Source organism: Corvus moneduloides, chromosome 3 (assembly GCF_009650955.1).
Source record: "Corvus moneduloides isolate bCorMon1 chromosome 3, bCorMon1.pri, whole genome shotgun sequence".
Lineage (NCBI taxonomy): Eukaryota > Metazoa > Chordata > Aves > Passeriformes > Corvidae > Corvus > Corvus moneduloides.
Genome location: NC_045478.1, coordinates 84,518,746 through 84,546,103, shown reverse-complemented (window position 1 = coordinate 84,546,103; position 27,358 = coordinate 84,518,746). Strand labels below are relative to the sequence as shown.

The 27,358-nt window shown below is 40.9% G+C and overlaps 1 protein-coding gene across 4 annotated transcripts; it reads right to left on the bottom strand.

The window, feature by feature from the left end:
* Positions 1 to 500: 500 nt before the first annotated feature.
* Positions 501 to 27,353, bottom strand: ZNF318 (zinc finger protein 318). 4 transcript variants are annotated; one of them, XR_004238845.1, is made up of 11 exons: positions 26,906 to 27,271; positions 21,777 to 21,922; positions 16,292 to 16,925; positions 13,700 to 15,124; positions 10,763 to 10,862; positions 9,711 to 9,997; positions 6,354 to 6,557; positions 5,783 to 5,882; positions 4,647 to 4,765; positions 862 to 4,278; positions 501 to 745 (listed from the first exon to the last, which is right to left on the bottom strand). XR_004238845.1 is itself a non-coding variant. In XM_032102507.1 (11 exons), exons 4-11 carry the CDS (start codon positions 16,916 to 16,918, stop codon positions 1,531 to 1,533), a joined length of 5,610 nt encoding a protein of 1,869 aa, XP_031958398.1. In that variant the 5' UTR covers positions 16,919 to 16,925; positions 21,777 to 21,922; positions 23,744 to 23,839; positions 24,913 to 25,030; the 3' UTR covers positions 501 to 1,530. The 4 variants fall into 4 exon arrangements, 3 of the variants coding, with proteins under 3 accessions (XP_031958398.1, XP_031958397.1, XP_031958399.1); XM_032102507.1 differs by lacking the exon at positions 26,906 to 27,271 and adding exons at positions 23,744 to 23,839; positions 24,913 to 25,030 and having other exon boundaries at positions 501 to 4,278; XM_032102506.1 differs by having other exon boundaries at positions 501 to 4,278; positions 26,906 to 27,353.
* Between the last annotated feature and the right edge of the window lie 5 nt (positions 27,354 to 27,358).

Genomic DNA, 27,358 nt, shown 5'->3' with positions numbered 1-27,358 from the left:
AACCAGCTCAAAGAGACTTTCCCAAAACTCTCTTCCCTTCTTAATTACCTTTTTACTGTTGACTTGACCATATACTAGATTTCCAAATTCAGCTTAGACAGTTCTTACAGGTCTTGTATGAAAACCACCATAAGACTCTCAGAAATGTTTCATACCTTCTTCACACATAGTCATGGCAAACGAAGACAAATGGTGATTTTGCCCTCTCCAGAGGTCCATGTGCAGGCAGTGATTACAGAAATTCAAGCTCTGCTGGGGTCCCTCCCTGACGCCCCACCTCTGGTTTCGCACACGGTTCAGGACTTCAAACAAACTTCCACTGATGATGTTGACAGTAGCTCTTCCATTGACTTCAGCTGGGAACAAACTGGTTTTTACTGAGCAGTTGAGTATCTTCATCCTCTACAGTTTCTCAATTTTATCAACTACTACAGGAGTCAGAAACTGATTGAAATAAAACTTTCACTGAGTTAAGGGAAAGAAGAAAACCGAGAAGAAAGCCTTGTTGACCTCCATAAGTTTATTTTTTAAAACAATTTACAAATAAAAATGTTATATTTATCTAAGTAAACACATTTAATACTTTAGTCTTTAACAAGCTATACAAATGAGAACCATCACACTAGAGCTTTTGATAGCTCAAGGACCATTCAGGGTAGGCATGCATGTGTCTGTATCACATGAAGCGAGTCCAATTCCTGACACCAGGGTTCTGATCTTCTACTTCTTCAGAGCTGGTCAGCTGCTAAATGATTTAACACAAATAGTTACTGGATCACAATAAAATGAAAGAAAGCCCATTTCAAATCACGTAAGTGACCTCAATATGTCTGGTCCAGGTGTCAGGCCACAGAGCCTTACCGATTAGTTTTCTTCTCCAAAAGCCAGTCGGGACAGATTTTCTCCCCTTGCTTAGTGATGTGGCATCCATACATGTGCTTATACAATACAATGAAACACCTTAAGTACAGATGTAGTACAACAGTAATTACAAATCACAGAGACTGGTAAACAAAAAAATCAACTCTAAACACATTCTTGCATTTCAAACAACAAAAGTAAACAAACTCATGCATTACAGTTCAAAGAAATTTTCAGTTTTAGTTCTTCTGCAAGTCTCCTTTTCCTCAAGTTCTAAATTGCTGTTCTTGAGCTTGTCTCAGCAGCTGGGCTACTCACGGTACTACTGACACAAACTGGGTGAGCTGGAAATCACCCGGGAACGGTCAAAGAATAAAAGCCCCCAAAATAAAGAAGACGCACACATTATAAACGAGATTCCATTTTAATAGCAGAGTGTAGAAAAGAAATTGGCAAAAAAATTCACATGAAAAAACATTTTACACAACTAATTATGTACAGAATAAAGTATGTGACTGCCTTCTGATGATTTAGGTTTCACTTTAGTCAAGTCCTACCACAGAATGCAAAATACACCCAAAACTCTCAGCTGGAACAAAAAGAAAAACAAAGAACATATACATAATCCCAGCTCTGGCTCCTCAAATATTGGGACTGGCTGGGTTTACTTCAACCCACTGGGCTTCCTGCTACGCTTTCAGCAATTCCTGAATTCACTGTAACTTCCACACTACTGTCAGCAGCTTCTGTTTGCTCAGTCTTCTTGCTCTGGATGGTGCCCACTCCCTTGCCTCCTGAGCCACCCACCTTTCCGTGTGTTTCTTTGAGCCCAGGAATTAAAGTTTCTGCGCACCCAGAAGCCTGACTTTCTGTGCTGCCTCCGTCACAACTCAGTGGTGGCATTTCAACAGTGCCACCTTTGCTCTCCTCCACTTGCAGAAGTACCTCAGATGTGGGAGAAATGCCCTGCATTTCTAGAACTGGCATGACCACTTCTGTGGTGTCATTATTTGAGGTCTGTGATCCAGGCTGCAGCATAGGTTTTTGAGAAATCCGTGTGCAAATTTTATCTTCGCAACTACCAGAAGTCAATGTAGCAAAATCAGTAATCTCTGTTTCATTCACAGTTCTTTCAATGCCCAGTTTCTTAAGTTTACTGGACTCCAGCCTAATGGACGCAACAGTTTCTAGTTTTGTGACTTCTTCTGTATTTTCATTTAAAAGTCCTGCTGAAAGGATGCTGAAACATTCATGTTTTATCTTATTGTCTCCCAAACTGAAATCAGTGCTTTTCAACTCAAGCTCTGCTTTCTGGGAGAGAGTCTTCATGTGTTTCGCATCTTCTGATGGTCTCTTGAAAAGAAAATTATCCAATTTTGCATCAGATCCAGTATGTCCTAATGATTTTTTTTCATTTTCAGCTACTAATTCTAGACTGGATCTGAGTTCAACAGTGTTCGAGCAGGTATTGACTAACTGTTCCACTCCCTGCCTCTGGGTCTGGGTATCTAACACTGTATGGCCTGAAGGTTTAGGTTGAACTTCTCCTTGAGCTTCTAATAGGGTACTTCTAGTTTCTGCCTGTTCCTCTGTCAATTCTGAAGTATTAGCCCCATTGGAACCAGATTTTATTTCTGCATTTGGAGTATTTGATAGATCCCAACCACTTTCAGAACGAGTTGTGACTATCTGTCCTTTTCCATTATTAGTTCTGGAAGTGCCCCAGAGCAACTCTGGATTACCAGTTTCTGAGTGAGTTCTACAGTTATCATTTAACCTTTCCTCTACCAAATGGGAATTTCCCAAACTTTGAATTTCATTCTGTGTTTCAGGTAACAAAGTCTTTGGGTGTAGGCTATGCTTAGGCTTTACTGCTTTTATTTCCCAATCTTTTGTCTTTGTGTCTTTCTCCAAGGTACCAGAAACATTTGTGTTTGTAACTGGGGTTTTATTTCCATCTTCCTGTCCAACCTTCTCTTGGACCTTAGTTTTCTGTAGATCACAGAATTCCAGACTGCCTGCCTGCTCTCTACCTCCTGTATTAACAAATCCAATTTCTGCAGGCATCTGGATACCAGAAACACGTTTTTTTTCTGGTAATTCTGTGACTGACATTTCTGATAGGTGAGGCTGAAGTGATTTGTTCAATTCAGCCTGATTTTCAACAGGAACCAAACTCCCTGTTACTTGATTATTACACTGTGAGGAATCCACATTCTGAGAATCCTCTTTCAACAAGGATGAGCTACAATTTGTTCTGTGGTTTGCAGATAAATCTGCAGGTTTTGTTAGGTTAGAGTTTTCTCCATTTGGAAGTGCAGAACTTGCAAGCTTGCTGTCACCCGAACTCTTTCCACCACTACTGTAGAAAATATCATAGAGATCTTTAGCATTGGCTGTGGCCAAGCAAGAATTTCGTTTCTCTATCTTTTTTGCTTGTTCACTGAAAGCAGTTGAAGGTGGTGGTGGTCTCACAGGCATTGCCAACATTGTCTGTTCACTTTCAGACACACCTGGAGCTACTTCGTCTGCAGGGATGAGAGCTGCCGGCTGGACTGCTGGTGGAGGATGGGGTGGAGGTAGTCTATCTGAAGTCTGAGAAGGCTCATTTTTCTCTACTGCTTTCAAATCCTCCTCTGACCCTTTTAAAATTACTTCTTCTCCTCCAAAAGCTTTTGATATGATATCTGGAGGCAGTAGAAGATCTGCATTTGTTTCTTTTACCACTGGCAGTGGTTTGGTGGTAGCTCCAGAGGATTTTATGGATAAAAAGGTGTTCAAAGGTGGTGGTTTACTAACTGTTGCAGTATTAGACTTCCTGAAAATCATGGTGGGGACTGGTAGATTGGGGAGAATTTTTGTTGGTGTTGGTGTGGAAACAACTGGTATCCATGGGCTAGTATGTGGAATAACAGTTTTCCCAGACAGCTTGATTTCAATGGGCTTGATATGGGATTTCACAGACTGACACTTGTTCTCCTCTTTGTTTCCTTCTGTGTTCTCTTCCTTTGTAATAGCTCCTGGGGTTTTATCCTCTCTCTCAGTCTTTTTCCAGCTGAATTTCCCAAAGGACGTCTGGCTTGGTGATTCCTTTTTAGACTCCTCTTTCTTTTCTTCTTTCTTCTCCTCTGTCTTCTCTTCCTTCTTCAGCTTTACCATGATACCCATTTTTCGCCCAGAAGAATCTATTTTGCCTTGAGTTTCATTACTCCCTTCTCCAGACTCTGCGATGCTCTTTACTTCCTCCTTCTTTATTATTTTTGGGGTTTTCTCATCCTTCTCTTCTTTCTGTTTCTCAACCAGTTTCCGTTTCAGCTCATTTTGCCGCCTGCGCTCTGTTTCCAGAACTACAGCCAATCCAGCCTGACGGTCTAGATTTCTCCTCTCTTCATAAAGCGGATTTTCATCAATGTATTTCTGTGGAAATAAACAGCAACGTTTTAGCCACTGTTTCCATGAAAAAAAAAATGCAGCTCTCTGATAATTTTGACTTTTTCAGTAAGTGCCATCTCAACACTAAGAGAACAGAGAACTTTTTCCTACCAAGAAACTGAGGTACTACAAATACTTTATAGTAGACACTGTTTCAGCCTCATGCAGATAAAATATCAGTCTCTATGTACTGATGTAGTGGGAGGATCTGCTTATTTAGTTCAGTAGAATGTAGTGAAAATAACCAAATACATATACTCCAAGGAGTTAAATGTCATTCTTCAGGAAAGGAAGACAGAACAAGCGGAAGCTAACACAGGGAATGTCTCTTTCCTAGAACACCAATTACCAACCTTATATTTCTCATTGTGGGGATGACTTTTCACATGCTGCTCTGCTGAGATTTGGTCTCCAAAAAATTCATGACAGAGCTGGCAATAATATCCAGTGATGGGAATCAGAAACTCAGAGCCTGAAAAGGCCAAAGAAAATTATCAGAGAAACAAAACTTAATAAATGCCAAGCTCTTAACAAAGTCGGTCAAAGAACAACAGCAAAACCTCCAGTAATGTTCTTTTTGGAACAGTTAATACTGCTCTCCTTTCAGTTACTGTATAGGAACCACCACTACCAGGAACAAACATGTAAAGTGAAGAAGTTTCATTAATATGGTTCAAGAAATTATTTAAGTGCTCTCCATAGTATTAAGGTAATTGAGTATTCAAGTAGGTTAACATTTCCTACAGCCTTGATCTGTTTTCCATCATTCTGGTATAGTCTGCTCAAATACTAAACACCTGGTTTATAAACAGAACACAGATATTTTCTTTGAAGTTCAGCAAGACTGCATCCTTGTGCCTACAGAACCAGCTACAGTTATCTAAGACACTGCAGATTCCTCTTTAGTGGGCACTACTAGAAATATGTAACAGATTGATGAGTTAATCACTGGCAGGCCTTTTTAACATTCAGATTTTAAACCATATATTAATTTTCAAATCACTTACAGCTCCTTCTAGATGTCTGTCTCAGATTCTCTGTATCTGCACTATAACAAGTACTCATTGGTCAATTTTCAGGGAGACCTCTGCTAAAAATGTACTGAATGGAAAAGTCTACTACAAGACTATGTGGAATACTGTGCAAGATCTGCCCAAACACTGCCAACTCTTGTGGTCATGCTCTGAATTCTAATATGTTGGCAAAAATTATTTCAGAACTGCACTGGAGAAAGTCAACTGGTATTCAAAATAAAAAACTGATCTCTAAAAAGAAGAGAAGAAACCACAACCTTTTCCTACACTCTTGCGTTATGACCTTTTCCACAAGAACAACCAAGAAACTAAATAATTTTCCTTTTACCTAATAATACAGTATCTATATGTGCTCCTATACCAAGGTAAAGTTTTGAAAATTCCTTTCTCTGAGCAAATGGAGGCTGCTGGAGGGCAAGGAGGGATGATAGCCAAGTTAATAAAAATTAACATACCTTTGGCAGGAACCGTTATCTTATCAATGCGTTTTATGGAGTCTTGTTTGGTCTCACTCTGAGTCTTCGAAGCCCAAGGTCTGTTGTAAGGATCCAGGGTCTATTTGCACAGTGACAGAGGTATATAGGCTCATATATTACACTAGCAAGGCAAGTACACTTGTCTTTTTTCCTTTTTAATATCCTTTTTGAACACTGAACATTAAAATCAACGTGCAAATATTTACAAGAACTAATTTTCCTCTCTTTTCCCTCCCATTTTGCAATTTACAATGACAAAATAGCCTGTGAAAAGTGTAACATGTAAATGATCGCGAAGAACAGGTAAACATGAAACACAAGTGGCAAACCCGAGCAAACTGAACAGAGGCCCCATTTACACTATTTGGAATACACCGGTAGCTGTACAACTGCTCAAGTCCAGTATTAGGGGAAAACTGTTCAATAAGCTACTTCTTGGGTTCATTATTACTTCAGGTTCTCTTGTAAAATCTAGTTCTGCGATGTATGTTTTAGTGTTAATATTCATAGCAGTATGAAATGCACTTAGTGAAGGAAGCCTGCAACATACCTGTCTGTGTTTCTTATTATGCATGTGTGTGAAAAAGTCAAACATGGTCCCGCAGATGGTATTGCAGTCTTTGCACCAGTGGTTCCCTGCATCATAATATTCATAAATATTGGCCAACTGGAAAGGATGTTTGGAGGACTGTGAAGAGGATTCTGCTGGCTTCGGGCTTCTACCTCTCGATTTCTCATTAGTAGTTTTTGATTCCTAAATTGAACAAAAGGAAACACTTCTCTAAGACAAGGCAGGACAGACATAATGCTCTAGAACTCAGAACCTGCCTCCAGCAGAAGCCATACACACCAAAAAAAAAAAAAATATATCACCTGCTTTTCAGCGCCCAGGTTAATTCCACTGTTTCAGAGAGCTGGTATTGCCGACTAAGATGCTGTGAGGCTGCAGTGAAGAGTTTCCAATAAGGCTCCCAGATGTAATGGCTGGATGGTTGTAGGTAATCAAGGAACCAAATGAACAAATTCCCTGTGGCATGCACCTTTCCCACTTCACTGGTTTCACATAAGAGATCCAATTTACCATACTAGCCAAACAGAAGACCTAAAATGGTTCCCCTAGAGTCATTCAGAAATTACTTTTGTAAAAGTAGCTTGGATGAAAGCAGAATGCAAAAGGAAGTTGACTAAAAGTATTTAACTCCATCAGTTTTATCAGATTATTTGAGTGTTCCTGAATTCTCCAGAAAACCTGTTGCTTAATAATAAAAGAAAGATGGTGTTTTGATAATTACCTAAGCATATAAGGTGAAGGATCATGTACTTTAAACATGTGGTGTTTGCACTTACATTAATCTGTACAGAAAGACGCCATATAGTAATATACAGACATTTCAAGACTCTATCCAAAATTAAGACTAAACTAACACTTCTAGCAAAACAAATATTATCAGAAATATATCACGAATGAGCCCTGGCAACTTAGATTATGATAGTACTAGATGTATTTTGAGTTTTGAGTACATTTTCAATGGCTTAAAGTCCATCATGTTATCCTTTTGCATGGCAGTCTGGAAAGAACAGCATGTTAACTTAGCAGACTTGAGTTGGTCGCATGATTTCCAAGTTATTCACTACCAACAACTCAACATATTTATCTAAGCAGATTCAAAATTGTTAAATAACATCTGCCTTATTTTAAATTCCTTGACACCACCCCACACAACATGCATTGTAAATCAAAGAACAAAGAGACAGCCAGGCCACTATGCACCCCCCAGATATCCATATCCCAATATAATCTAGTTCTTGGTAGCAGAATAAGAAGTGACCCAATGAATATTTGCATGCACTCTGTCTGCAAGAACATAGCAGACATTCTCTTAAACAATGAGATCAACTTATGATCTGCAGGAGGTGCATGGAAGGATGTTCACAATGTCACACAAGCATCAATGGTTATGCTATTTATAGACATAACACCTATAAAAATACTATCTTTATCTGAACTTTAAAGAGACAATGCTTCTCAGATAGACAGGTGACAGCCCACTCTTAACTCCAGTTTGTGCATTACCCCAGCTCAGAAAGTCTTTATAATTTGCTACTATTTAGAGCCCAGACGGGGTGATCTATCTGTTTAGCACATTAACACTGGCTTCACCTCTGCACTGACTGTGTAACTACAACACACAGACACAGGTTCAGCAGCAAGGGTCCACAAGGCACGTTGCAAATAAGCAGAAAGGCAAAGGCTCTTGCCCTCAGGTTGGCAGAGTCAACCAATCTCAGTGTTGAAAGGCCTGCATCATCTTTCTTCAATGAAAAAAAAGTTAACAATCAGAATTACAGGGTGAATTTTAGAGGCTGAAGGCCATGTCCTATGTGCCTACATATGTATGAAAATATTAAATATTCCTGTCCAGAACTCACAACTTTCCACATTAAAATAAGGAACTATGAAAAAGAGATCAAGTCATTATGGGTTTGGACAATACAGACAATGCAAATTAAAATAATGAAAAGTATATTCACAGATGCCATATCTCAAGAAAAGAAAGCAATATAACTTAATGCAATGTAGGACTTAACAAACATTTCTGCCTTCTTTATGAAGTGGTGACTGAAGCAAACGATTTATTAAAGAGGACAGTAAACTTCAGAGATGTTTTGAGAAACAACAATAACAAAAGCAAGCCTTTAAATTAAAGATACCTAATGATTCTCAGACCACAATAAAGCATAAAGAAAATTTTACAGGATAAACACATTTGAGTGACCTTGTAGAAAATACAGAATCACAAAACAGGTACGGTTGGAAGGGACCACAGGGGGTCACCTGGTCCAATCTCCCCGCTCAAGCAGGGTCATCCCAGAGCACATGGTACAGGACTGTGTCCAGATGGTACTGGAATATCTCCAGTGAGGAAGACTCCACAACCTCTCTGGGCAATCTGCTCCAGTGCTCAGTCACCCACACAGTAAAGAGATTCTTCCTCATGTTCAGGTGGAACTTCCTGTGCATCAGTTTCTGCCCATTGCCTCCTGTCCCACTGCTCGGCACCACCGAGAAGAACCTGGCTCCATCCTCTTCAGACCCTCCCTTGAGATACATTGATGAGGTCCCCTCCCAGTTGTCCTTATACCTCTTACCCTACTAACATTTTCCTCTCTGCAAAAATTATATATGTTAAGATCTATACAAAATTCACCTACAATTTCCCATTAGCTATTTCTGTTACATATTTGAATAAACATCTGAGAAGCAGGATAATTGATTTTCTGAATACATGCATAACCTTTCAGATGGTAGTATCCATACTACTTTCAAACTAAAAACTATATTCTGGAATGCAGTGAGCCTGTTCTGGTACACCCAGCACAGAGCAGTACAGACCATACAGATGCATGCTGACATTTCCTAAGAGAGAACTCATGTACATAAAAATCATGTTAAGCTGACAATCACATGTAAGTCTTGTGATTTGTTACTATCATTACCCAGTGAGAAGACCAACATGCTCCCAACTTTCAGAGAGCTTTGCTGCTACAAACACTCCGCCCTGAAAGGCCATGCCGGAAATTTTGTAGAGAAAAAAAAAGTCTGTCCTCCTGGTAAAGTATTGAGACCAAACAGCTACAAACACTCATGATACTGTTCAATCCAACCAACACCTCAGCAAAACCAAGATAAAAAACAGCGAGTGGTGCTGAACAGCACAAAACCTGAGGGACATTATATATACTGATACATTGACTCTCACCTGCATGCACCATCAAAGCCAGTGTATGAGATGTGGTAATAAATGATATAAAATGATCCTTTAGTAAATGTTTGGGACCAGCTGTCTCCCCAGTGCCCTCTTCTCTTAGTGGGAAAATCATTAGCACACAAACTGTAAGACTTTACCTTGTTGGAGGAAGACGTTTTCTCTACACCTTTTGCATTTTCTGACTTGCTGCTCTTTTCCGAGGAGTCTTTAGTTTCCACAGATGGTTTCCGAGGTTTTTCAAATATGTTAATCCCCAGGATTTGTGCTACTTTGTCAAGCTCAGACTGCTTCTTGTCAGCTGCATCAGATTCTTTATGCAGCTCTGCAATCTCCTTCATAATATTCTCTTGTAGTCTGTTCACCTCAATCAACAAGGGGTCTTTGTGTCCATCCTTTTCACGACGTTTTTTCCTCAACATCTCTCCTGCAACAAGGAAGCAGAAGAGTCAGAAATGCAACAGGAAAATTTACTTTAGATCTGTACAATAATTCCAGCAACAAGTAAAATTCTAATATAAAATATTACGGCTAAATCTTGACTACAAAGTTGTAAAGATGGAACTCTCAGGTACAGCATCACTAAATCTGCATGATCTGCCCCTATAGGGACTGCCATAATACACAACCTAAGAGAGGCATCACAATCCTCCAGAGCATGAATTTAATAATCACTATCTCCCTGTGACCAAATGAGCAAAAGTTAAATTGCATATTCTAACCTGAAAGTATTATTTTCCGAAGGTGAGGGAAATAAGTATTTACTTGAACCAAACAAGTTTTAAGATACAAAAGTCAGCTCTGTTGAGAGAGGACTTTTCCAGCTCCAGATGATACTCATGAACAATTGAAAGGCACAATAACATCTTCAGTTACTATTTCTCACTTCTTCTAAAGAAGCACTAAAATGCATAAAGTACAATTCCTTTAGCTTATCAGGCTGCCAAAGAAGATGCAAGAGCAACTGTTTGCTTCAGTGTAACAGCCAAACTTTGATGTAATTGATTTTAATATAGTAACTAGGTCACTGTTTTCTGAAGAGTTTTGCATTGTCAGGAGTATGAAAATACTGTTATGGACTATTATTATTTTGGTCCTCCCTTCTCCTATTAGGTACCAAGACTTGTGACACACCCCAATGGGGGAAAAAAAAGAAGCAGGGGCTGAGGTGTGGGGGAATAATATACTTTACCTTGCTGTTTACGAAGCCTGTCCAATTCAGTCTTGAGATAGTAAAGCTTCTTCTGCCGTGCTTCTCGATCATTCTTCAGTTTTTCTCTCTCTTCTATCACCTAAATAAATTGGAAGGTGTCTGGATTTTCTTCTCTTCCCAACACAAGTCTTGCAAGAATCACAGGAAGACTTCAGCCTTCCAGACACACTGCTCGCAATTCCCAAAATGTTCTTGAGTATTTTAATGCAATAAATACACCTCTCTCTGCATCTGAAGGTAACTGTATTGTGTGGTCACACTTCAACCCTGTTGGTAGGCAATTTTTTTTCTTCTGGGCAGTGTATTCCTCTAAACTGCTCTGTTTGTTGCACCACTTCCCAAGGCCCTTAGGCTCAGCTGACTGTCTTCTAGAGGGCTAATCAAGACCAATGCCAAATGGGTAATCAAAACTCATGCAGTATCTCTACAGCTAGCATGTAGCCTTCACAGCCCTTCACCTTGCCTCCTGCTTTGACTCTGGCCCATTTTAGCTATTAGTTAGATTTTGCTTCAATCTGACATGAAACATCAGGATGAAATTTGTTTCTTGTTCAATAAGGTAAACTGCGGCATGAGGAGCTCACAAATCCTTTTTCCAGATTTTCATTGATTCTCATAGAAGGAAACAAAGCAATATGCTAAAATGAAACCTGAAAAGTTCTTTCAGTTTCATTTCCAGCTTCATTTTTCAAGAGACAAATCCCAATTTTTTTATTATCTTCACAAGGCTCTTAAAATTTACTAGACCCCTCCCTTAAGAAACAAGTGATCCTGACTTCCCTAGACAATCACTTCTACTATGGCACCGTAAATGTTGGCTGGATCCCTGAATCCTTCCTGAAGTAGTTCTACCAACACAGTTAAGCCACATCTTAAACACCATAAGGGTTTTTAAAATTATTATTTTGGTTTTGTGTGCTATTTTTTTATCACCAAAGCACCATTCTCTCCTGAGTTTTCTGCAGCATGGGGCATCAACTGGAGCATGCAAATTTTTATACTCCAAGCCATCCCAGCAAAAAAAACCCAGTGGACTAAGCCCAAGTCAAAGACGTCTGTAGTGCACACAAAGCCTTGGAAGTTCTACCGAGATGCACATATGAGGTAGCAGGGTGTGTCAGGGCAGGAGAAAACCACAGACCTTTAGCCAAGAAAACTACTACAAAAGTACTAATTTCATTAAGAACAAAATTTCAGCTGTGTCAGCTGAAGAAATTATTATTTCTGCAAGCAGTGGAAGCTCACGTATTTGCTGATGTAGCACTTCATGCAAGTGAAGAAAAGGCTCTTATAATAAAATACCTTATTGCAGCCTCAATACTTAAAGGGGATGTGGAAGAAAAATGGGTATAGAGATTTTACCTGGGTCTGCAGTCACAGGAAAAGTGGCAACAGTTTCAAACTAAAAGAGGGTAGATTTAAGTTAGATATAAAGGAAGATTTTTTTTACAATGAGGATGGTGAGGCACTGGGACAGGTTGCCCATAGAGATTCTGACTCTCCAACCCTGAAGTGTTCAAGGCCAGGCTGGATGGGGCTTTGAGCAACCAGGTCTAGCGGAAGGTGTCCCTGTCCATGGCAGTGGGGTTGTAACTAGCTGATCTTTAATTGTGCCCTCCAACCCATATAATTCTACTTTAATAACAAAGACCAAGTGGACACCAGTCTGAAAACTCAAACAACTTCTGGGAATCTTCCAGTTCTTTGACAGTTGTGTAACTACAGTTTCCTATATTAAAATACATTCTTCCCCACTACACTCTAATTATTGTACAAACCAAGGTAATTAGAAGAGGAAAACATTAACACCCATAACCTGGCGTCAGAGTCTCCAAGTAGTTTCCCTTACAATCTTCTCATTTTGTGATCTTTGTAAGAGAATTAATATAAATGTAGAGAGAAGACTGCATGTGATGTGAATGCCAATATCCTTTAGTTTGTATTTAAGAATGTCTAATACAGGTATAACCATGGTATTATTGTACAATGTAGCATGTTCAGATGGAGTCTCCCATGTTTCAGTTTGTGCCTCTTGCCTCTTGTTCTGCCACTGGACATCAGTGAAAAAAGCCATTTTATTTTCTTAACACTGTCCCTTCAGATATTTACATATCTCCACATATCTTCAGGTATTTCAATATCTAAAGCTCAGCAGAATAAAGCCAAGCTGCAGTCACCATGTGTTTTCTCTGTAAGATTTTGGATGGTCCAAAGAACTTCAACTTTGTTTTTGATTTCATCTGTTCTGCCATAGGCAATGGCATACAACTTTGAGGGTGAGGCCTTAGGATTTTAGCTTTTATATTTTTCATATCCTGTAATGCCTTAGTGTGTAACTCTAAGACTCCATATAGCCTGTTAGCTACTGTTCTCCCATTCTGGTCAGACAAAACAAATCCTCTCAAGGCCTGAACTTCAAGGACACCTTATTGTCTCAGGCCCCGAAATACACTGACAAAGTGGCTTAAGGGGAGGGGGGAGAACAAACTTGGGGTAATGACTTCATTACCCGAAATTGTAATTGGAGAATTAATCCAGATAGGCAAATGGACCAAACTTATAAAAGTATGAAAACCCGTGACCCAGTCGTCCATTTTGGGTGTAGCTTCTTTGAAGGCTTTTGACTGCCCAACGTGTACCTTGAAGGCACTTCAGTAAATTGCTGCTTTTATCCTCTTAATTTTGTCTAGCCTCTGTTTTTAGGCAGCCCCATCAAAGCATCAGGGGATTTGAAATGCATTTTTCAAAAGTGTCACAGATTAATACAGACAAATCCTTAGAAATCTTTAACAAAAGTAAACTAGGTCAAACCATTTTTAAACTGGAGTAATTCAGGAAAAAAAAGGTGCACCCGAAGAGAAAAACCTTCCACCTCACCAACCACATAATCCAACACATTCTGAATACCTAACATACCTTCTGCTTTTGAGCTGCCCGATTTTTTTCATCCGACATCCTTTCTGTGGCATTTTTGAGAGCGTGTGAAGACAGACGAAGGGGTGCTTTGGAATGAGAAGGAGTGGTAGGGACTTGAACGAGCACAGAACCATCTCTTTTTACATCAGGGACATCCTTTCCCAGAGAGACTGTCTCAATCACTCGGAGATTGGGACGTGTGGGGTTCGCCGACATGGCCATAGTAAGAAGACCATGAGCTTCTGGAAGCGTAGGATTAGGCTGCTGGGCAGGAGGGTACATGGGCCATCCAGGGGCTGCATATGCCATATAGTGCCCATACGCATCGTATCCTGGAGGAGCCATTGTGGGAGGTGGATAGTTTTGGGGCATTTGAGCAGCAGTGTAGTGGGAATAGTTGGGAATTTGGTATTGGGAAACAGAAGTAGGTGTAGGTGGCAAACTAGGAGGATTCGGTGGAATTGAAGGAATGAGAGAGACAGAAGGAAGAGGTTGGTCTGGTGCATGTGGAGGTATCTCCTGTCCCACTGGACTGCTCTTAGTATATTCTGGTTTCTGAAGAGAGGACGCATCTTTAGGCTGCTGGAAAGAGCCCGGAGGTGACGCTGAGCGCGGCTGGCCTGACTCGGGAGAACGAGTGTCACTCCGGCTGCGGCGCAGGTCCCAAGCATCCAGTCTGCGAGTGTCTGAAGAGCGGCGATCTGGAGAACGAGAGGCCAGCTTTTTGCCATGAAGGCGCTCCTGGGTACGAACAGCCAGTTTTCCAATTTCAGCAACACCAATGTCAAGCCCAATGGTTTTGAGTAAGTCATGGATTTTTGCATACTCTGCATTTGGCTCTTCTAAAGGATCCATCTTGAGAGCTGGAGCAGGAGAAGGAGGTGGGCTCATTTTTTGGATTATTATCTCATTGCTACAACTCACTGGGGGCTTCTCGATGGGGAGAGATTCAATTTTGGTCTCTTCATCCTCATCACCATAAAGAAATTTCTCTTCATCCTCAATGTCAGGAAAGCTACGCCTCCTCTTCTCCTGAGCACTGACAGAATCAGCCATCATGCCCAGAATTCGGGAGAAACCACTGCCATCCTGACTGGCCCTCTCGTGAGGCAGCAGGAAGTCAGTATGGCGATCAGCAGGCTCTGCCTTGGGTTCCACCTTTTCTTTGTGACTTAAGAAGCTTCCAAACTTCTCTTCAAACGCCAAAGTGTCTTTGGAAGGTCCAGAGAGCTGGTTCCACTCATATAAACCTTCACGCAACTCCTTGTTTGCAGACTCCGCAAGAGACTCTTTGTTAAACCGTTTGAGAAAGTTTTCCACTTCAGAGGCAAAAGGAGCCATGTTGTTGCTCTGGGGCAAAGATGACTGACTAGAAAGAAGAGGAAGATCCTTGCTGGGGGCTGGACTGCTTGAAAAGCCCTCGGGCTGAAAGAGAGAAGATACTATTTACAACAAGGCCTTCTAAGGCACCATGCACCTCACAGAACAAAGGAACATGTTCATTTCTCCTTGAGTTCATAGCTGAATAAAAGTGTTAGAAGAGCCAATATACAGTTGAAAGAGAACACAGACGATAACAAACCAAGTTGCCTGTTGATTCTGGAATGTCATGTCCAACAATGAATGCTTATCTCAGAGAACACACAAAGTCACAATTATATTTCACAAATTTTTTGCAAGCGTAAGAACTGAAATTTTAAAATTGAAATCCTGTTGCATAATTTTGGATATGCTTTGAGTTTAGTCATAGTCAAATAGGATTTCAATACGTTAATTCAGGTAAAAACTACTGCATTGGGGTTATTCCCAGTCACTTTGTCAGATATTCATAATTAATGCCGTATTAAATAGCATTTCCAGTAACAGGAAATAGGAACAGGATCCTCAGTATCGGAGCACTCCTGAGATAAACATGTCACTGTCAAACCAACACTGATCAGTGCAACAGGCAAATCAAAGTGATGTCTTATAACACAAAAAGTCAATTTATCACAGTTGTCACAGCCACTTATCTGTCCATTGCTCTAATTTTGAGACTCAGTTGGTATAGGTTTGGTACAAATTAAGTAGGGCTGATCCCAGCCTACAGTCCAAAGGGAAAAAAATAAGGAAATTTAAAAGTTATTTTCAAACAGAGGTACTGAGAATGCATTAGGCAGCTCTCTAAGCCTATAAAGAAACAAGAAAGAGACACTGCAACAGGGGAAGAAATTCAATCAATATCCTGACTGCCTGTGGTACTACAAGAGTCAGCTTTTCTATAAAAGCTGGCCCAGATCTCTGCATCCTGGATTGAATTTCCACAAAGACATTTTATTCTGTCTCAGATTATATATATATATATATATATATATTTGTGTATATATGTGTGTATATATATATATGTATATGATTCCTGATTAAATGCCATAACCATTTAAAGTTTCTAATGCAATTCTAACTCATACAGGCCTGCAAAAAGATACCTATTCTCTTAAAGACAGGGAAGCAAAGATTTGGCTTTTCTATTTTGGAAATCAAACAAACATTCTGTATCATGAAGTAACTGTTTTGGAAAGTACAAGCACATAGACAGAAGCACAGAGACCAAACCTGAACAGCAGACTCTACTTCCATCTCTATTCGTTTCTTCAAAATAGATTTTTTGGGCATGGGTGGGATTTCTTCAGGCTTATATGTATACCGAGGCTCAGAAGTCTGTAGTGTGTTAGTCAAGCCAGGGATCACATAGCCACTGCCTGAAACATCATGATTCAAGTTTCTACTGCGCTCTTCTTCTTCTCTTTTCCTCCTTGCACGGTCAAGCTCTCGGAATTCTTCATTCGGGTATGATGGGCTCAGGCTCCTACTACGGCTGCGGCTTCGTCTGCGATAGTTTCGTGTTCCTGATGAGAAACCCTGATGCTCTCCACTCACACCATGCATCTTCTCATCCTTTTCATACCGTGGACGCTTTATTTCTCGTCCCCTCTCCTCTGCCCTCAGTGGGTAGGGGGATCTCCTCAGTTTGTCACCAACGCTGTCAGATCCACGAGGCAGCTCCTCCCGACGGCCATAGTGTGGACTGTAATCGGAACGGTGGAGGAAAACGTCTCTGTTGCGGTAGTCTTCATCATGCCTCGGAACGAAGGGACTTGAAGGCTGATCTTCATGCGCGGGGTATCTCTCAAGGCCTCGAGGACATGTGAGACCTCTAGTGAATATTGGACCATCAGCCATATCATCCCTGTGTAAGAGAAACACAGAATAAATACAAGTACTTGAATCAGAGTAAGTAAGTCTTACTCCTACTTAGGGGTAAGAAATTTCCAAATCAGTTTCAAAACTCCTTCACTAAATAGAACCAACATTTTATGTACTTAAAAGGCAGGGTAGAGAGGGAGACTTATTTTTAATGGTACTGTACATCCCTCCTAGGAAGTTACCCTCAAACACAGTGACGTGAACAATTCAACTTATACTGAAGAATAAGAGCCTTGAAAAATTGATAGGATGGATTCATTGCTGTGAATGTGAGAGACTACATGTTTTAAAAAAAACCTTACTATCATATTTCAGACCACAATCCCTTTCCTTGCCTCTCCCAGCAAGATGCCAAGGTCAGATTTCGTATGAATTATTCAAAGTGTTATTCAGTTTCACACTGGCAAATGCAACCAGATCCTCTTTTTATCTTCAGCTGTGGACAAGGACCACAAATTCTAACAACACTTTCTTTTGCAACGGACATGTAGACAGCACTGTCGCTAATCACATTAACGCCATACCCAAAAAGAAGCAAAGTTTCTGATACCTATAAACCAGGGAGATCAAGTGCAATGGTATTGTTCTTCTGCGCCAGCCCCTGCGTTATTACACGCAGTGGATGTGCAACTCTCACAGTGTCAGAATAACCAGCTTCTTCTCTTGAGTATCTTCTTTTGGACCAATTCCTACACACACCTCCAATTAGGAGTACTGTTTTAACTAAGGCCTTTTTCTCCATGCCTAAAAACCGTTCTGGGACTTTTCTTTAGATAAGGCAGAAACAAATCAAACCACTTTAAAAGTTACCAGCTGCTGGTTTTACTCATTGATATTTCAAAATCTATCAAGATCGTCCAAGAAAGAAAATGTGCTCCTTAAGTGAAATCAATGAGAGAGAAAACTCTTTCCTGAGTGAATCAATTTGAGATAAACTACATTTAATGGCCTGAATCCTCAAAAATTACCTCCTCCTCCTCAAAAAGGTCCCTCCATAGATTTGAGAAGGGACAAATCAAGTCACGACAGAAGACATCTTCAAAAAATCTGCAAATAAATTACAGCCCCAGTTTTTCACATCAGACTAAAGAGTAACAGAGATGCACAGACAAGGTCTTTTTCTTGAGTATTTTCATAGTTCACATATGCATATTTAAGAACAAAACCAACACAAAACTTCACTTTACCTTGCATCATTGCTAAGCATTTAGTACTTTATCAGTCCAACACATCTCACAGAGCAAATCTGGCATGCACCTGTATCCATTGTATTACACGGTATCTTTCCAGTTTTCAGCAAACTACACATATCCACCTCTTCCAAAGGCACAAAAATATCTAAAAATAGCTAAGTTAAATTTCATAAATAAATGTTGTTGTCACAACCTACATAAAGGTATGTCTGCTCCCAGTGTCACATCTTCTGAGAGCCTGCTAAACCTGTACAAGCTGCATGAACAAACCTTATGGAGTAACAGATGTGTTTCACCATATACCTTTGGCTGACTTTCGTGCAAATAAAATTATTTAGATGCATGTCTAGCAGCTGTCACCTACAATTCAAACACTCTGACTGCAGTGACAAAGCAGAGGAATTTTTAATCATACTTCAGAAAGAAAGGAGCAGCAAACCTACTGTATTTACAACCAGAAAGACATTCCAAATACACTCTGAACAGCTAAGATGCAAATTTAAAACCTGAAGATTAAATATTGGTGTGAGAAAAATGATTACTTGCCTTACAGGATTCTTTGAAACATGTTTTCTGTGCATACAGTCCAATAGAGATATGTCCCTCTTAATTGGTTTGGATGCTTTCAGCCAGTAATGTCCACTACTGGCTACTGCATCCCTGAGAGAGAACACAAGGTGGTACCACTGTGACCATCCCAATTCCTTCACCAACAGATAATCCATTAATCACAGGAATTTGCAGTTTCAAAGACAGAAAACAGACCACAGGCTACACACATGATGCCTCAGAGACCTACAACTAGTATAAGGTAATTTACTTTTTGGCATATTTATTCACATACAGAGAAAGAGAAATAAATAGTGGTATTCTGCTGAGAGCAACCAACAGAACTCCACTTTAATACACCGTCTTTGAAGAGGGAGTCAGATGAGCTGTTCACATTCAAGCCAACTGTTACTCTTGATATTATGCCAAAAATGCTATTTCATAACACAGCTTAACGCAGACCAAGTCTCTGCAGTGATATGGTCTATCTTTTGTATTAACCTCAGATGAAAGAATTGGTGGGATGCTCTCTATAGTTCATGCCAGATAGTAGTAGAATGTCTTAAAAATACTGAGAGCTGGAGAGATGGAAGACAGGGAGAGGGAAAAGATTTATTTTTCACTTTGACAGATTGAGATTCTGGAAGACAAAAACATACTTATTGGTCAAAGTAGGAGACTGAAGCTGCTTAGGTGACCTTGAAGACACAGTCCAGCAGCATTCAGAATGCCTACATGTGCAGGAGACCAGCTGCCCCAGAAACTTGGGGCAAGCTCTTACAGATGTTTTGGGATGGACCTGCATGTGAACACGAACCCTGAGAAACCCTCCTTGGGCATCCTGAAAACCCACTGCTGCAGGAGACTCTAAAAGCCTCCCTGACTTCCATCCTTCGGTATTTTATTTCCTTTACAGGCTAATGAACCTCTCTACCATCCCAAGGCCCTACAAATTACAGAGAATAATGTGTCAAAGCGATTGCTTGAAATACAGAAGTAGTTAGCAAAAACAGCAGAGAATAACTAAATTCAGAATTATTTGCTCCAATTACTTCAGGATTTGAAGAGACATCTTCAGGAAACACTTTTTTCTTTTGCCTTTTTTTTTTTTTTAATTAGAATGAGAACATACCACACGCCAAATAAAAATGTGATATGACCAGTAACAGAGATAGAAATAAGAGAGAGAGAACAGAGACAGAAATAAAGTCAGTGTCCTGGTACCAGGGCAGCCTCTCAGAGAGGAGGAAAAAATACATGATGAAAAGTACTTGATAAATAACGTCCTTAACCAAATACCAAGTGTCTTTTGAAAACAACCAAAATGGCTGGCAGTGAAGAAATTTAGAATTCAGAAGTGGTACCTGGATGATTTAGGAAAAGCTGACAGGTGACTTGGTCGTCACATACTAAGCTTCTGGACAATGGGCATCACTCAGAAAAGTGCAGCCAGCACAGATTAGACAAAAAAAAAAAGAGTAAATGTAACAACATGAAGTTCTTGCATACTTACACTACAAGTACAGAGGAAGTCACTTAAAGATTAAAGTCTACATGGTCTCACTTTATCTTCTTCTCATTCTAACTCATCTGTCACTTTTAAACCTCCTCTGGAGTCTATTCTTACCATTCTTTTTCGCATCTATGGGTTCTGTAACAGAGAAGTCAACTTTTGTGATTTCTCACTCTTATGTCAGATAAACTCCACTATACCTGATGTTACTTCTAACCATGCATCAGCACCACAGAACAGGTAAAATCTAAAATCTCACCTGATAAAATGAAGCAATGGGACAGACACCATCAATCACTCCCTGCCCTCAAATGTTCCTAACTTGCCAAAGAAGTGCCAGTTCTCATACATACCACTTCCTTCTCCTTCCAACCACTCTACTCTCCCTGAGCATATGCACTCATTTCACTCAGAAGATTGCAGACTGCATAGGGGATTTACAAATCAAACACTAATGCCAGGAGAACTGAGGTAAAGGCATAAAAAGTGACAGTACCGAAAACCAAACTCTCATTGTACACCTGCTGAAACTTAACTTTACATCTGAGAAAGACAGGAAATTGATTTATTCTGCTCACTTCCCTTTCTCTCTCTTTTTTTCTTCTTCTTTTTTTTTTTTTTTAACAGTTGATGATATTTGCATCAAAAATGGAAGTGGTAGTGCTTTTTTTGTGCTGGATGCTTATCCCTGACCTGAAAGTGCAACTGTGTGCTTCGGGGCACAAGCTATGCCATCTTTAACTTTGAAATTCAAGACAAAGAGAATTATTTGCACAGTTTTCTGATTTTCTTTCTTTTGCCAGATTATACTGGTTCTCCTACTGAAGGCAAAGATTTCCAAATTGTATCTACTAATATTTACACTTCACTGTCCACAGCAGTATTTTTAACACGAAAGAATTCTCTCCATTAACTGTTTCTCTCTAGTTTCAATCAAGGCATCCTAAGAATTCTAACACTTCTTTTATAATGTATGAGACTGTCTGACTATATTCTCTTCTGCAAAGGTTTTTAAAGTCAAAATAATAATCTTCTTCAAGCTGCTCTAGAGTTTTCTTCTAGACTAGTCTCAAAAACCAGGAAAGTAGACAATTTCTCTCAATAAATGAGAAAGTCGAAGCTTTACACTATCCTTACACTAAACAACCTTCCTTTCAGTAAGGACTAGGTAGGTTCATAGGAAACAGAAGGTGGCTGAAATAGTGAAATGTCAAATGAAGTGTCTCCATGTGACATCCCACCCTTAAGGGGAAGGAAGCACCAGAGGGTTTGACATCACACTCCCTCCTGCAATATATGCTGTGCATGCTTAATTTATATGGGGCTTAGAAGCAGCTGACAAAAATTAGAGAAGAAATACCTGTTCAGAGTTATACAGGCAGAAACTTTTGCTCAAGAATTCCCTGCACCACAGCCTGCGAGAGGCTGGGGGGAATATCGCCGGGAAGCATCACTACATGCCTACCCTCACTCCCTAGGCATTCAGTGGGCTAATGAGATGTTTGGTCTCATGCAGCAGAGCCATTCCCATTCCCACACTGTTTCACCCACGTGAATCCCCACGTGCAGAGGACCGTACCTGTCACTCAGGTTATCAGCTGGTGAGCTCAGTCTATCAGGCAGCCTCCTTCGCTCTGGCGTGCCAATGCAATACCGGTCATTACCAACAGTGATCCGCAAGCTGTGTTCCAGTGAAGACTCGGAGCGCAGACTCGGTGAACGCCTCTGTAAATTGAAGAAAGAGTGCAAGCCCATCAATCGGGATTTTAATCTCAGCTACAGAAAGGAAAGTGATTCTGCTCTGCTTAATAAGTGCGACTTGTGGGGGATGGACCAATTCAAAAATCAAACCAGAAGAACAACTGCTCCAAATACTTCAATTCTACTTAGTTACTAAAGAAAGGGGAAGGTATTGACTGCATTTAACTTCTCATCCCAGGTGCTAATAACATGCTCTATATTTAAATTATCTAAAAATTTTCAACTCAAAAATACATTTCATAAAGCACCATTTTGGAAGATGTAAAACCAAAGAGAAAGCCACAAAATCTCAAATTTGCTGCTGTCCTCCTTTCTTTGCAGAGAAGAAGCAGCTAAATAAACACTGCATAAAAAACAGTGCCAGAAATTTCTTAATAAAGTGTCTGGATTTCTGGCCCTTTACAACTTCAGTAGCAACATGAACCAAAGTATAAACCAGCATAAACAAAGATTTTTCTAGCAGTGATGTTTTTAGCAGTTTTCCTCACCTCATGCTGCTTTCAGCAGATAAGCACAACATAATACTAAAAACATCAATGACACTAGAAAGACCTTCTATAGTAGAATTCCCATTACCATTATTTATTACTTGTAGAGATAAACCAGAGTAAACTAAATACATTTGCCTCTGAAAAATCTACAGCAGAGAAGACTTGAGCTCATTGCCTCTGCACAGACCTTCCTTTGTACACATACACAGTGCACAAAACATCAGTGGTAAGTTACACTTAACTAGTTACACCTCACATTATTCTGAAATACAGCACTGGAATACAGGAATGATCAGAGTTACGAGGAGTTCCATAAAAAACAGATGAGACGTCTAAAGACAGACATACTTGATTTGCTTTTTTAAATCAACACAATTTAGATTCTGCTTAACAGGAAGCAGTGAACCAGCTTCAGTTCTGCCAAACCAGCCATGCACTGCACACCACTTTTACTGCTGAAAATTGCAGTAGCAAGCAGCAGATGCACTGAATTGTCTGCACCCACTCTGGGAACATGCAGCAGATTCAGCTCAGTCCTCCAAGAGACCAAAAGAACAGTACATAATCTCCAACAGAAAGCAAAAGAATTCCCTCACAGGTTTACCTAACGAAGTTCACTTGCAGTACAAATCTGTACTAAAATCCATTGTACATATAGCTTTATTCTATGATAACATATTAGTGATTTCTGTTTTGCTCCATTAAGCTGAATCCCAGCATTTAACAGAACACACTTTAATTACTTTCTAAGACCAACTGTCTTGTCCAGCACAATATGATCCTGCAACAGCCTGGCTGAGATACAACATATTCAAGGTACATGTGTCTCATACAAACACATTCTGAGGCTCACTAGTGCCCAAGGTAACACTGGATTTTGAGGGCTGCCTCAAGAAATTACTATCTTCAAGGCCATCTTCTTGCCATCAAGACTGTGGGCATATAGATGACAATCACCTCCCCTGAAGTCAGAGAAGTGATGATTACATCTCAGAACAAACTCCGGGCAAAGGAAAGAAATAGTTTACATTAAGAACGTTTGGATTGCCTATGACTGACCTATACAGATTGCCCAGAGACAGCAGTTAGGGCAGTAAATATTTGAACTTCATGATTTTTGAACTTTTTTCTTCTTAAACTGGAGAAATTCCAGTTTTAAAAGGTTTTTGTATTTGGAGCACTGAACACCACCACTAGTCATACCTACGTGTGCACTGCACTGCATTTTTCTCCCTTCCTGTTCTGTCACCTAAACCACAGTTACCACTGCCATATTACTGAACAGGTTGCATACCTGCTTGTCATTTCTCCATTCTCTGTTGACCCCACATGCTCCAGTCCTCTAATCAGCCAATTTTCTTACAAGAAAGCAAAGAAGCTAAAACAAAACCTTTAAAAAGAACAAGCACGCAGGTCAGCAGGGATAAATAAAAGCAGCACGTGTCAGCCTTGCAAGAACAAATGAAAGTCTGCCAAAATCTCTCACTGTAAAGCCCTGATCCTCTCCTCCATTACATTTCTCAGTACTCACCCCAAACTTTTGCTGTCCCTACACATTCTTCCAATCACCACAGAGTTTTCCTCAGCTATTAAGAAACTAACACCATACCTACTTACAACATCCAGTACGTGGCTCCACCACCAGCATCCCAGTTATGCACAACAAAATGAGCAACAATGCTGTTACCTGGAACTGCATGTACTCCATCTCACAAACAATATTAAAAAAAAAAACCACAAAAAAAATCACAAAAAACCCCAATCAAACAAAACAAACAAAAAAAACCCTCCTAGAATCAAGAAAATGCAGTAAGAAATCTCTAAGGCTGCTCCTTTCATAGTCCAATTCATATGAAGGATAGGGACAATAACCTGGAGCTTGTACTCAAATATTTTCTCCATTTCAACCCCATGCCTTTATCTCATCAGTGTCTTCATTCTACATACTGTATCTCCCACCCTTATGCATATATTCCCCTGTTCCAAGGCCTCTTTCCTTGTTGCAACTTAAATTCCTCTTCCTCAGGCTTCTAAGTTCATGTTCTTTCAGAGACAGCTCCAAAATCCCACTTACTAACATATTTGTGTAACTCTCCACATCTGCACATTTTGTACTCTGAGACTTCTGAAGAGAGAGGATCTTAAGTCATAAAGCCCTAAAAAATTTATTAAAACTTTACCCTAACCAGTCATGACAACCCAACATATCTGCTGTCTGCTTTGTTTCCATCACATTTAGTCTGACTCTTTGGAAAACACCAGCATAATCCCAGCTTTTATCTTTCTCTAATTAATGCCACTTTTGTAAACAGTACTTTTAAAAAGTTAAAATAAACCTATATCTGTATTTTATGCTTTGTAACATCACTTTTGAAGAAGAAGTAGTGTCAGTTGTCAAACACCTGTTGGGGAACAAAAGCTTCCATGGAAAAAATGTGGATGTTACACTCTAAGATTACTTACACTGGGCTTTAGCAAACGCAAGAGTCAGCACAATATAGGTTGAAGAGCTCTATTTAATTGTCTCAAGATCTCTCTTATTGTGACAATTGCTTCCTACAGAAGGGCTTTCCTTAAATGCAGTAATCCTGTAAATAAACAAAAAATCCATTTGGCTCATCAGTTCAGCATTAGCTAGCCTGCTAACACCTAATTTCTAGGAGTAATAGTTTTTCAATCCTTCTCTGATGTTAGAACAGGCAAGAAAAACATCATTAATCTCTAACAATTTGCTGAGATGACTGATTTAACTTGAGCCAGGAGGGTGCAAAATAACACTAGAAGAACGGTGTTCATCAACAATAATGTTCGTGTAAAGTGGATGTTTTTGGTGGCCTTCCCCCCCCCATCAAAGGGAGAATGGGAGGCTTCAAGTCAAAACTTCTAGACCAAATTTCCCCAAGTCTGAAACACCAACACAGTTAGCACTGAAAGTTTTGTTACAGTCAGCACAGGTTCACAGCCTATTATGGATGCAGTGAAATGGGAGACAGTGATGGTGAAGTCAGTTTAAGAAAGTTCTGTCCTGGACCCCAGGTTGCCACCCATCAGTTGTGAACATGCAACTGTCCATCAAGCCACAACACACACTGACACGAACCAGATAGAAAAACACTCCCTTTTAAAAAACTACTTATTTTCAGCATGGATGTTACTAGTAATGCAATTTGCAAGGGCACCATACAGGAAACTTAATAGGATGGAGATAAGGGTGAAATACCACATAAAAACAAATGGCCAGAGGCAAGTTTCTTAGCCTGTCTTGGCTTAACTGTCAAAGACAACATTACCTTCCTGCGTCTCCAGGACAGCTCACCTTTCAAAAAGAAGTAACACCAATACCTAAATTTTAATGCCACTACAATCACCTGTGACCTCTTCTATGGCTGCAGCTCCAAAGAAATCCGGTAAGAACCTGTATCACCATGAAAAAGAGACCCCCATTTTCTCTTAGGGGGTCCCATCAGGCAATGAATCATAACATACTTTTGTTGAACTTCCAGCTACAGCCCGCCCTGCAACTCACAAATCCAAGCCTGAGCACACGGGAGAGGGCAGAATATACTGCAAAGCAAGAGCAAAAGGCAAGTATACCATTCTTTCCAGCTGTATGTGTGCTGGATTGAGTGACCATGCAACCACTGCCTAGAATACCCCAGTACGAAAATCTCTTTTTTTCACGGTAATACAAACGCACAATGAACTTATTACATACCACAGCTTAGAGTCACCAGACAAAACAATCACTGCACCAAGGAGCAACAAGAGAAAACCTAAGTGAGCGGATGCCACTCACGCAAAAAAAAGTTCACACTTCGATTTAGTACGAAGGTATCTGCATCCAAGGTGCCATCCACTTCAGATGCCAAAACAGAGCTTTACATGCCCAAATCAGATTTTGCCAAGACAGAGTGAGAAGACTGGAACACCCTGTGCACAGCCCCAACTACAAAGCAGTGCGTATCAAATACCTCTCAAAGATATAAATCAGCAACAGTCCTCTTTGTATGCTCGCCGTGACAGCAGGAAGAATTCAAAGTACTCACTCAACATGCTATCAAAAAAGTTATATTCTCCTAAGTTAAATTATATTTATGCACTAACATAACCCAATGTGTTAAATGGAGGAAAATGACTAGTTACATCCTCTGCCTTAGCAAAAGACAGCATCATCTTTGAACCTTCTCTAAAATGGCTCTAGACGGTAAGAAAAATAAAAATGCAATGGAAACTAGTGGGAAAACACTACTTAAAATGGAAATCAATGATTTTTTTTTTCCCCATTTGGCTCTCTAAGGAATAGGGGGGACATTGCAGCTCTCCCTCCGCACAGGGAGAGCCCGGGGCCGGTGTAATTTTGCAAGGACCTCGCCGCGCCAAGTCTGGGGCTCTGACAGCCCCCCGGGAGAGGGAGCAGGACCCGCACCGAGACCCCCCGGCGCACGGCAGTATTTACCCGGCTGCTGCCGCCGTCTCCGTGCTCGCTGCCCCGGCGGCCCCGGGGCCCGCCAAGCCCCGCTCCTCCCGGCGGCGATGGCAACCTCCGGCTGCGGTGCGGCGACGGGGACCGGCGGCAGGGCCCGCGGTGGCCCGACGGGGAGCGGTGGCGGCGAAGCGGCGGCGGACGGGGCGAAGCGGAGCGCGGCGGCGAGGCGGCAGCGCAAGCGGCGGCGGGCATCGGCGGGGGAGGCCGGCCGTGGCCTGGCCCCGGCCCCGATGTGCTGAAGCGGGAGGCGCGAGACGCCGACGAGCCGCCCTCCTTCAGCCGGTGGGAGGAGGACGAGGACGAGGGGCCGGAGCGGCCGCTGATGGAGCGGTACATGATGGCGCCGGCGGCCCGGGGGTCCCGCGGCGCCTCCGGACCGGCCCCCCCCACCTCCACCGGCGTGCGCGCTCCCGGCCGCCCTGC

What these genes read in the sequence shown, in the direction of transcription:
- ZNF318 (XM_032102506.1), bottom strand. Translation starts at nt 27,271, where the DNA reads ATGTACCGCTCCATCAGCGGCCGCTCCGGCCCCTCGTCCTCGTCCTCC. An exon ending in GGGCAGCTCAAAAGCAGAAG is followed by an intron (nt 10,863 to 13,699) that starts GTATGTTAGGTA and finishes CAATTTATTTAG; the next exon opens with GTGATAGAAGAGAGAGAAAA. An exon ending in CAGGCTTCGTAAACAGCAAG is followed by an intron (nt 9,998 to 10,762) that starts GTAAAGTATATT and finishes TCCTTGTTGCAG; the next exon opens with GAGAGATGTTGAGGAAAAAA.